At 40.0% G+C, this 12,166-nt stretch overlaps 1 protein-coding gene across 3 annotated transcripts; it reads right to left on the bottom strand.

The window, feature by feature from the left end:
• Positions 1-10,323: 10,323 nt before the first annotated feature.
• On the bottom strand, positions 10,324-11,840 carry LOC121988434. Of its 3 annotated transcripts, none has more exons than XM_042541883.1 (3): positions 11,623-11,840; positions 11,430-11,530; positions 10,324-11,336 (listed from the first exon to the last, which is right to left on the bottom strand). In XM_042541883.1, exons 2-3 carry the CDS (start codon positions 11,491-11,493, stop codon positions 10,492-10,494), a joined length of 909 nt encoding a protein of 302 aa, XP_042397817.1. In that variant the 5' UTR covers positions 11,494-11,530; positions 11,623-11,840; the 3' UTR covers positions 10,324-10,491. The 3 variants fall into 3 exon arrangements, with proteins under 3 accessions (XP_042397817.1, XP_042397809.1, XP_042397801.1); XM_042541875.1 differs by having other exon boundaries at positions 11,633-11,840; XM_042541867.1 differs by having other exon boundaries at positions 11,464-11,530; positions 11,633-11,840.
• Between the last annotated feature and the right edge of the window lie 326 nt (positions 11,841-12,166).

Here is a 12,166-nt window from a genome sequence, read left to right as displayed (position 1 = left end):
TCATCAAGGTTTTTCAAATCAATTTTAAAATGCTTTTAAAACCATTTGAATTTAGGACCATAATCTTAGGGCTAAATGTACATGACTTGTACATAAGCTTTCCCTATGATCCTCCATTTCTTGAATTAGGGTCATCTAGGTACAAGAATTATGCACCTTGATCCTAACTCATGATCCTAATATCTCACACACATCTAAAGTGTATCAAACCACATTCAAGTCAATTTGATGTGAGATATGGGTTAAGGTCAACTTAGGCTAAGTTCTCATGCATTTTCTAAACATCAATTTGATCTCAATATCAAAATGTGTTTTTCCTTAAATCAATTACATTGATTATAATGCAAGAGATGATGACATGGCATATAATGATATCATAGGTAAAAACATGTGCCAATGTCATGATGTCATGGCATAAAGTTTGAAAACTTAAATAAAGCATGACATATAAACTAGCCTAGCACTATCATGACATTTCAAATGATGATAAAACTAAACATGATGTCATGACATGTCATATGGCAAACAACCATGGTAAGTTAACACAAATAAAATACCTAGATTACCTATCTAAGTATCCTTAATCTCTTAGTTAACTTAAATTCTAATCCTAGATTGCCCATATATCCCTAAGAGAAAACCAAAATCCCAATTATGGTTTTCTCTAGGTTTTCTTAAATTGTGCCAAATAAGATTAAAATATTCTCACTTTGGCACACTTTACTCTTCCAAGGAGTGAATGATAAAGATTATCCCCTTTCATTTTCAAAGGTTCCCAAAACCTTGAAAATGCTCCTTGAGTGTCAATTTCCTCAAAGTTGGGTTAACTACCCTTCTTATTGAGTTGACACTCTCTAACCCATCTATGGGGTAGAGAAAATGCTCCTAGGAACCCAATACCTACTTGAGCTCATTGAGTTCACTAAAAATTCACTAGGGATGACTTCCTAGCAACCCTCCTAATGACCCTCTTAGGCTTTAAAGCCTTGGTCATTTGGGTCTCATCAAGATCAACTCTAGGGGTGACTCCTTGTGACCTTGGTGGTGGTCTTCCTAGCCCTAGGTTTTGTTCCATAATCGAATGGAACATTATGATAGGTGGGCTTGACCATTTGGGACTTAGGTTTGTGACCCAAACCTTTCTTGTCCTTGGGCTTTGGTTTTGACCCTTAAACCCTAGAGATGACTTCTCCATGTTTTTAAGAGCCTTTTCTAAATTATCAAGTCTTGACCTCAAGACTTGATTTTCCATCTCTAATACCTCAAGTTTTAATTTGTCATTTTCTCTTGAGATATTCCTAGGCATGTGTCTAGTCTTTTTGGGATTTCTACCTAGGTTTTCCTTAACTTTAGAAGCGTTAATCCTAGGGTTGGTATTTCTAGTGTTATCCTTACCTAGGCTAACATGTTTAGCTCCTAAGCACATGTATTGGTTCCTAAAGTTAACATGCTTATCATTATTAACAATTGCAACAAAACTACTAGCATGAGTTTTATTAGAATTGCAATAATGAACCTTAGAAGTTACCTTAGGGTTTGCCTTAGCTCCCCCTATCGTTGTGCCCGGTCTCTTGCCCTTGTGAGGTTGCCTCCCCCTCGGACAATGGCTCCTATAGTGTCCCCTTTGCTTGCATTGGAAGCACACGATGTGCTCCTTGCCCTTGCGTTTTGGGACTCCGGCTTCCTTGAACTTTGGCGCCGGTGGAGTCTTTCTTACCCTCTTTGGACACTTACTCTTGTAATGTCCATGTTCCCTACACTCAAAGCATATTATATGTAACTTATTTGAAATTGAAATGCTTGAGTTACCTAGGTTTGGGGATGGGTGTGAGCTCTCTTCCTCATCCCTTCCGGAGGTAGATGTCTCTTCTTCTTGCTCCGAACTTGAACAAGAGGAACTCTCCTCCTCTTCTTCCTTGGATGTTGAGTAGCCCTCAACTCCCAATTCGCTCCCTCCATGATGTGAGCTACTTGGCTCACTTAGCTCCTCTTCATGGCTTGAATTTGAGCTCTCCTCATGGAACTTTGCCAAGTTGTTCCACAATTCCTTGGCATCGTTGTATCTACCTATCTTATGCAAGATATCACTAGGTAATGAAAATTCAAGAATTTTCGTTACCTCGTCGTTGATTGTGGATTGGTGGATTTGCTCTTTCGTCCACTCCTTCTTCTTGATAGGTTTTCCTTCCTCATCCATCGGTGGGGAAAACCCTTCTTGTACACAAAACCAATTTAACATATTAGTCCTAAGAAAATACATCATCCTTACCTTCCAATATGTGAAGTTGTCGTGAGACTCGTAGAAGGGTTGAATCGTGACATCTTCTCCATAGAGATCCATCTCTAGCCCGTGCTCCCCCGGGTGTTGATCCGTCGAAGAGCGGCCTCGCTCTGATACCACTTGTTAGGATCCTTTGTACGGCTAGAGAGGGGGGTGTGAATAGCCGACCCCAATTCGTTCGATTCTTTCTACAATGTCGAGTTAGCGCAGCGGAAATAAAACAATAGAAGCGACAAAGAAAGAAATCAAACCTCAAACTCGATGGATGTAACGAGGTTCGGAGATTAGGGCTCCTACTCCTCGGCGTGTCCGTAAGGTGGACGAGTCCGGTCAATCCGTCGGTGGATGAGTCCCCGGAGAACCGGCTAATATAAACTCCTTATGGGTGGAGAAACCTCGCCACACTCTTTTGCAACAGCAAACAAAGGAGTACAACAATGGAGAAAACAAACAAGAACAATAGAAATTGTAATACACTTGCTTGCCTCTTGTCGACTGGAACCTTGATGAAGCAGCAGCTTCTCGGATCCAGCAGCTAGAACACCAGCAGGAAACTCACGCAGAGCTTCGACGAGTTCAACAGAACTCAGCACAATGAGAGCTCAACCAAAGCTCAGCAGGAAGCAGAAAAGATTCAGCAGAAGAAGAGCAGAACCGTTTGGCTCGCAGCCGTAGCCCTCCTTTTATAACCTGCGAAGAAAGCGAAGAAAACACAGAAGAAATCTAGCCGTTGCGACGCAACGGCTAGTGCCTGGATCGGTCAGGGGACCGATCAGGACCTATTCGATCGGGACCCCTGATCGGTCTCTGGACCGATCAGGGCTTCCGATCGGTCTGCAGACCGATCAGAAAATGATCAGTAGCGGGCTCTGCGTCCCAGGCTACCTGATCGGTCCCCGCACCGATCAGATACACGACGGGTGGACCGATCGGTCCGTAGACCGATCAGTGTCTGATACTTAATTTAGAGAGCTTCTGTTCGGTATCTGATCGGTCACCAGACCGATCAGAGCAAACAAGTATCACTGGATCGGTTTGGTGACCGATCCAGAGCTTGGGTTTGGCCCAAACCAAGTCCCAAGACTTCCAAACCAATATCCGGTCAACCTTGACCTATTGGTACTTCATCCCTAACATCTGGTCACTCCCTTGACCTGCTAGAACTCCCTGCCAAGTATCCGGTCAATCCCTTTGACCTACTTGGACTTTCCAACACCAGAAGTCCGATCATCCCTGATCCATCTGGATTTTCCCTTGCCTGGCTTCACTCACCAGGACTTTCACCTGGCTTCACTCACCAGGATTTCCACATTGCCTAACATCCCAGTTAGGACTTTCCCACTGCCTGGCTTCACTCACCAGGACTTTCCACACTGCCTGGCTTCACTCACCAGGACTTTCCACACTGCCTAACATCCCAGTTAGGACTTTCTCATTCACCTAGCTTCACTCACTAGGATTTTCACCTGGCTTCACTCACCAGGATTTTCCACACTGCCTAACATCCCAGTTAGGACTTCCCATTCACCTAGCTTCACTCACTAGGATTTTCACCTGGCTTCACTCACCAGGATTTTCCCGAATGCCTGGCTTCACTCACCAGGACTTTCACCTTCACCTAGCTTCACTCACTAGGATTTTCACCTGGATTCACTCACCAGGATTTCCCGACTGCCTGGCTTCACTCACCAGGACTTTTCCCCGTGCCAAACTCCCTGTTTGGACTTTCCCCGTGCCAAGTCTCCATACTTGGACTTTTCGCGTGCCAAGCTCCCTGCTTGGACTTTTCCGTGCCAAGTCCCCATACTTGGACTTTTCCAGTGCCAAGCTCCCTGCTTGGACTTTTCCGTGCCAAGTCTCCATACTTGGACTTTTCCCGAATCAGGTCAACCAGGTCAACCTTGACCTACGGTTGCACCAATAATCTCCCAAACATCTATTCTTGTCCCACATCAAGAATAGAACTCTCTCACGAGTGTCAAACATCAACATGCAACACAACTAGGTCAACCTTGACCTAAGGTTGCACCGACAATCTTCCCAAGTCAAACATCAAAATACAACTCGAGTCACGTCAACTCGAGTCGGGTCAACCAGGTCAACCTTGACCTAAGGTTGCACCAACAATACGAACCAGCTATAATAGAAAATAATAGAATATGCTCAAGAAATACAATATGACGAGAGACGACATATAATTTTTGACTAACAGGATCAAAGCAACAATATCTTTTTTGACTAACACCATAACCCAAAAAGACACAAAGAGCAGACCAAGAGGCTAATTTATTATGCTCGATATGTGGACAATGGATGAAGCAAGTACAACAAAAAATACGCGAAGTGGAATAGAGAGAAGCATGCCCATATAATTTTTTAAAAGGTGACAAGCCTGAATTGTGTGAAGTTGAAATTCTATTAATCACGTGAGCAGCGGTAAGGATTACTTCCCCCCAAAGGGTACTAGGAACACTGGTCGACAATAAAAATGAACGGACTGTTTTAACAAGATACCTATGTTTTCATTCAGACACACCATACTATTCAGTAGTATCTGTACACGAGTTTTGATGAATAATATCATCAGAAGCAAGTAAATATAAAAAATGATTCGAAGTGTATTCACCCCCCAAATCACAACGAAAATACTTTATGACACTGGAATGTTGAGTTTTCACAAGAGTTATGAAGTTATTGAAAATAGTAAGATAATCATACGTGTGTTTTATAAGATAGACCCAAGACTAATAAGTGTCATCATCAATAAACAAAACATAATACCCTGACCTCCCCCCTTTTTGTAGGAATAGGAGAGAGTCTCACACATCGGAATGGATAAGATCAAATGAAGCAGAAGAAAAAGAAAGACTTTTAGAAAATGGTAAGGAAGAAAATTTGGCTAGTTTATAACCACTATAACCAGAAATATCAGAACTTTTTAAAGATCCTAATACTCCTGTAGAAGCTAAAAATTGTAAAAAAAAAAAAAGCTGAACCATGACCTAAATGAGAGTTCCATAAATAAAAATCAGAAGATGAATGACTTAGATGAAAAGATGATAAATCCACACTCGAAGCTACAACTTCTAGTACTTTGAGTTGATCTAAAACATAGAGTCCTCCTTACCTACGACCTATCTCAATCAGCCTCTGAGATTGCAGGTCTTAAACATAACAATTAGATAAAGAAAAAGAGACTAGATATCTTGACTCACATAATTGACTAACAGAAACAAGATTTAAAGTAAAACTTAAAATATAATAAACATCAGTAAGAGATAAACAAAATGTAACAATTAAACTGACACATACTAATGATATAAGAGTACCATAAACAGTCGCAATAGATAAAGATGAATAAGGAGAAAAAGAAATAAAAGATAATAAATTAGATGACATATGATGGGAGGCACCAGAGTCCAAAATCCACAAGGATGAAGATATACCTGAAATACCAGATAATGACAAACCTATATGAGAAGAAGCTGACATGGCAGAAGGCTGTGAAGTAAGGAACTGTTGAAACTGCTCCAACATATACAGATCAGATTTTCATGAAGCATATGCACAACCAGGCATGATGACAGAATGAATAATACTCATAATAAACAAATTGTAAGGATACATATTTGTACGATACGTAAAAATTGGTGTTAGAATGACTTGTGATCACACAAAGAATTTGAGGCAGAAAAGAATGTCAAACGTAGAAATCGACAGCATAAGATGTCAGTGTTGAAATCAGTAACACAGGACGTCGGCGCCGAAATTGACAGAAAAGAGTGTTGACACAGAAATCAACAGCACAGGACGATGACGAAATCGACATAAAAGAGCGTCGACGCTGAAATCAGCAGAAAAGAGTATCGATGCCAAAATCGGCAGGATAGGCCATCGACGCTAAAATTAACAGTAGTAGTAGAAGACAGCAGTGACAGCAGGAAGCAATGATAGGGGGCGGCAGAAAAATTAAGTCAAAAAAAGGGAACTTAGTTCTGATACCATAAAGAAATTAAAAAGAAAAAGAAAAAATTAACTATGTTATTGAATCTAAAATTGATACATAGAAATATAGAGTATAAAGTCTTATATAGTTAAATTAAGAAACCCTAAACTCTAAATATAAAAGAAAAAAAATACCAAATTATCCTAAAAGCTTAACAAATAAATATATATAATCTAACAAACTGTAGCAGCAACAAGAGCGTAATCATAAATAATGCATACTTCCGTTGGTGCATAGACCCCCTTTATATAGTGGTCCTATAGCGTACGTGCACGTTTCTCAAAGCGTGTGCATGTTTCCCAATTATTCTATGAAAATACAAGTCAGGAAAGTGTTCCAAACATGTTTATTTAACAAGGCATGCAAATTTCTAATGTGACAGTGGGAAGCTTTCATCGTACGATTTACCTGTTGACTATGCTTTGTTGTCAGCGGCACAAACTCCCAACAAGATACGATGAACTATACATGGGATCCCACTGTTGGCCAAGCGGGAGCCGCTCAGCTGAGACTCCCTGCTTGCTCGCTTGGAGTAGTTCTCCTCTTGGGCGTAAGACTTAGTGGACCGTCACAGTCCGGCCAGACAAGCAATCCGGCCGGACTAACCTTTATAGTTGTCTAGTTCAGTAGATCGCCCTGCGTCCGGTCAGACAAGCTGTCCGGTCAGACTAGCCTTTATGTAGTCATTGTAGCTGTAAACATCTGGTTTCCTATCTCTGATCGTCGAAGTATCAAGGCACTGCCTTCGTCTGGGCGGACGAGCGGTCTGACCGGACAAGCCACTGGGCGACTATTTGGTTATGGGGCCTTCTTTCGTAGAGTGGACAATCATATCCGCTCAGCCTTTTGAAGTCTGATCGACCCGTTTCTATTCGCTCGGTCGAATCTATTGACTTGTCGATTATATGCTTATGACCATATTGACTTTGACCTCCACATCGACCACTCTTTCCATCTTTAACCCGTCTTTGGTGGCCCCCCTTTGCCACCGTATCAACTATAATAAAGATATTATTCCCTTAAATATGAATTAGGATATTCTAGATAAGAGTGATACTAAGAATCTCAGTAAGAGGGTATTTGACTAAATTTATTAAAAATAGCTTATAAATTCATACAACTTATAAGCTATTTTAGAAATTTATAAGTTGTTAAGTCTTATTTTAAAAATAAGTTGTTAAAGTGTTTGGGTGAATTTATTACAATCAACTTAAAGGTATTGATGTATTTGGTATTATAAGATCTTTTTATTAATAAAATTATAAAAAGGGTATAATATTATTAATAGAGGGGTTTGGGCTTTTTATTAATAGAGAGTTTGGGCGAATTTCTACATCGGGGGAGAGAAAAATTAGAAAGAGACGTCGACAAAGAAGATGACACGATGCTGGAAGAGAAAATGACAGAGATAGAAAGATATTAGGTTTGTAAAACTTTATGGAGGATAAGATGGGGATTTATAAAATTATATAAGGATATTTTAGAGAAGAAAATTATTAAAATAAAATCTTTTTAAAAAAAGTAAGGTCTCCCAAAATAGGAACTTATAAGCTGTTTTAGAGAGCTTATAAGCTCAGTCAAACACCCTCTAAGAAGTTATTGTAATAGACTCATTCTTTAAAAAAATTAATTTAATATATCATATTTGATCTTAGTCAAAAAGTCAAAAAAAAATATGTTTACTAAAATAATCAAACTAAAATATTTATAGAAACTTCTCTACTTGTAGTATTGTTAATATTAAGATGTGGGATTAAAGATATTCTAAATTCATAATTGATTATTGAGAAAAAATCTTAATAATATGTCATAATTTTGAAGTCTAGATGTCTAGATTTCTGATTGATTAATGAAAAAAATTCTCAATAATCACTTGAGTCTTGAACTATATATCCCTATTTGATAAGTATATGAAAAATACTAATAAATTTTAGAATTGTTTTTTATGTAAATAAAATAAAAATTTTAATATAATTTTCTTTTGGACTTCACCAAAATTAATTAGTAAAGAATATAGTATATATATATAATCGATTTGAAAATTATTTTATGCATGATACTATAATCTATCTTTAACCCCTAAAGTTAAAAATTTATTGATATAACCGAGCTTTAAAAAACTTTAAAAAAATATTGTTTCACCGGCTAGACTTCAAAATAAACTAAGCAAATACAACAATAACTAAAGAAAGAGATAAAAATATGGGTAGAATAAAAGAGAATGAGCAACGTTTTATAATATACTAATGCCTACGAGAATGAAAGTGGAAATCAATTGTAGGCATTTGCCATAGAGACTCCTCCCACACGCCAAAATCTCCAGCCTACCAACTCAATTTAGCACACACTTAATAAAGCAAAGCCCTATAACAATTAACAAATCCCAAAACCGCCAATGATTTAGCTCACTCAACTGCAGCTACTTAGCTACCTACCTTCTGCTTCATGATCTCCCTTAAAGACGAACCGACGACATCAGGCATGGCGAATTCTATTTTCTTTGCTCTAGGACACCATCATTGATACATTACCAAAGCAGTAGTACTCCTCCCACACCAACCAATCCTTGCCCCCATAATATAATCTAAAGTGGAACTATGTTATCACTTTCCAACTGTAGAATTCTCCATAATATGGACAGCTCTGGCCAAAAGCATCAATGAGGGATGAAGAGTATGATAGGGCATAGAAGGCACAAGGAGCAGCAGCAGCTTGGCAAGAGGAGCATACATGGCTGCGCCAGGTGCTTTTGCTGCAGCTCCAGGCTCAGCGTCTCCTCCTGTGAAAGCAGCACCAAGAGCTCTGAGGACTCTGACCAGCTTGAGGCACTGTCTAGCCTTGCACATGGCATGGTGCAGGCACGGCTGGAGCAGATGGTCGGCCAGCACAAGGGTCCAGGTGTTCACCGCCGGCGAAGAATGAGCTCTGTGGCAGGTGAAACAAGCAGCAGTAGGTGCACTCTGTTGATCGCCATGGACAGGAGGTCTTATGACCCCAAAGGGGACTTCAAGATGTCAATTCTGGAGGTTATCACGTCCAGAAGGATAGAGGAGCCAAACGAACTCCGGAGCCTCTTGAATTGCTACTTGTCGATGAACTCCTCAGACCAGAGGCCTGTGATCCTTGAAGCCTTCTATGAAGTGTGCTCCAGTCTTTTCCATTGTAGAGATCGGTAGAAGCCAGAACAGAGGCTTGTGATCCTTGAAGCCTTCTATGAAGTGTGCTCCAGTCAGTAGAAGCTAGAACAGGAGTGTAGAGAAAGATGTAATCATCTGTGAAATAAATCCTGTCCAAGTAACTGTAATGAATGCTATGTTTGAGGTTGTCGATACTCTTACCATTCACTATTTAGCAGCATTATTGCTCACACAGGAATTACAAAGGCTTCAGCTAGGAAAATATACTAAATTGATACCTGAAGCAATAGAAAAATATTGAAGATCCAAAGATTCTGCACAATGTAGCTTGCATCTTCCTTCATAACACCTGGAGCATAATCTTAATGTAGATCTGCCAATAAATAATGTAATAGGAAAATAAACAGCTCCAAACCACAAAAAGTTAAAAACAATACCAAGAAATAATGAAGCCAACTTCATGCTTCCAACAAAGAACTACAAGAACAATGTAGCTTGTAGCAGCTTCAAATACTTCAGCTATCTGTAAACTGTGTAAATAACATATACTCGTAGCCTGAATCTTAATGATAACAAACATGTAGCACCAAGACACAATGCAAAAATATTCAAGATCGCAAAGAAAAAGAAAAGACATTCACCAATAGTATACATGAAAATTTCACCAATTTTTGTAGCCGCATATGTTTCAACAAGCACAAAAGAGAACAAATTGGGAAGCCTACTAAATATCATAGCATAAGGTACACTGTTTGAAGTTGAACCAAGGTACATGCTGGAGCCAATCTTAAATAACGAAGGTAATAAGAAAGAAAATGCACCAAAACTATGTTTTAGTATCACAACCAAAACTACAAGAAACAAGAGGTACCCATCCACAGCAGGCGCAACAATTATACTTTAAAAAGAAATGTCCAGACCATCACCAGTCTATTAAGGCCTCTAAGAGATATTCACATTCACCTTTGAACAAAAACAAAGTTTGAAAGAAACTCGACACCAGCGGCATCATCATATGACATTCGATAACAGGAAAAAGTGATAGAGAGCAAGGGTCCTAGGCTATTCTAAGGTCTTAAATTACATATATGAGACAATTGCATTTGTAAAATTGGTGCCCGTGCTCCTCCCATGTTCACCTCCACTGTTCCACCTGGAATAGAGTTGTATTGCTGCCTGCATCCAGGACAACGACCATCTGCCTCGAGAATTCTCTTGTGGCAGAATAGGCAAAGGCGAAAGCCACATGAACAGGGAAGAAAGTTTGAATCTGTCAGATCTAGATCCTCACAGCAGATAGGACAGGGAATTGGCAGGGGAAGGATGCCTTTTTGTTGTGAAATCCGATGGTTCCAGCCTGCATTCGCTGGAAAAATCCACTGTTTTGAGATCGTAGGAAGGCTTGGAGGACGAGATGTGTCGTCTGGCCTCCATGCTCTTTTGGTGTTATGGATGGGCTCCGGCTTTGTGGTGCTCCCTCCTAAATGAGCCTCAACTGGGATACCAAGTGTGGCAGCTGCCTCAAAGGGAGTAATTTCTCGAGCAGAACGATGAGTATGGTTGACAGAACCAACATCCTTAGTCAAGGCGTCGGCAACTGCCTCCCAATCGTCCAAGACTCCGTTTTCTTCTTCTCTGTTTTCTATGTACTCTTCCTCTTCACCATCGCTGGTGCTACTCGAGGTGAAATCCATGCTGCTACTTCTGCTGCTTCTACTAACGCCCGAAGAGATATTCCTTCTATGATGATTACCTACAGTAGGCTTATGGAGTGGGGAATCCATATCCCTGCATTCATGCATGGAGGTAATGCCATCTCGAAGTTCTTCTCTCACCGTCCCTTTGGAACTCAGGGGAGGAACTTGCAAATGAAGAGCGGTAGTCAAATTGAAATCGCCATCCTTATCCTTACCTGATCCAGCATAGAAAGAAGAAAAAGGGCATTTTTCAGGGAAAAAAAAAAGAGACGAAGATTCAATGTTAAAGATCGCCCATATCTCGATACCAGAACACGTAAAAGAGGGGAAATCGGATCGAACCATGAGAGAGCCATTGCTCACGTCGCGCATCGAGTTTGCATTGCTTCAGCTTGGCAGATCGATTTGACTAGTGAAGAAAGAACACAAAGATTTCAATCACTCACAATACGGAGCATTTCATTGGCATAACGAAAAGATCACCAATAAAAAACACACAACTTTGAAGTACCCGTTTCTTCCTGCCGGAAACCATCAAGGGAAGCGAAGAAACGTTAGCCATCGCGTCGTAACCCATCGATCGGTTCACCTCCCGAATCCTCCTTTTCCTTTTTTATTCGAAAACCCTAAAAACGGGCGAGCGCGAGTAACGGTAGCGGTTCCGCTTTCTTCCTGAGAATATGAACGTCCTATATAGATTTTCCGCCCTAAAATAAATGGACGAGATTAATGTTAAAAAAAACTAATTCCGACTAATGCAGAGCGAAATGCAATGACCAAAACTAATTCCGGAAAGGTGGTTTAAATTGGTAGCATCCTATTGACCACTTCTTCCGCCCATGTGGAGCCCAAGGACATGATGCAGTCATCCGACAAGTAGGAATATGGGTGGGACGTGTACGTGGTCGCTCACGTGATATCAAGGAGTTTTTAGATCGTGCATCCCATTAATATATATATTTGGTTTGATACGGATAATATTTGATTAAAATTGAAATGAATGAATTAACTTTTTTTCAAATTAATTTGATTTTTTAATTTGAAA

The sequence above is a fragment of the Zingiber officinale genome, chromosome 1B (genome assembly GCF_018446385.1).
Source record: "Zingiber officinale cultivar Zhangliang chromosome 1B, Zo_v1.1, whole genome shotgun sequence".
Classification (NCBI taxonomy): Eukaryota; Viridiplantae; Streptophyta; class Magnoliopsida; order Zingiberales; family Zingiberaceae; genus Zingiber; species Zingiber officinale.
Note: the sequence above shows the minus strand (reverse complement) of the source record. Positions and strands in the feature narration are given on the sequence as shown.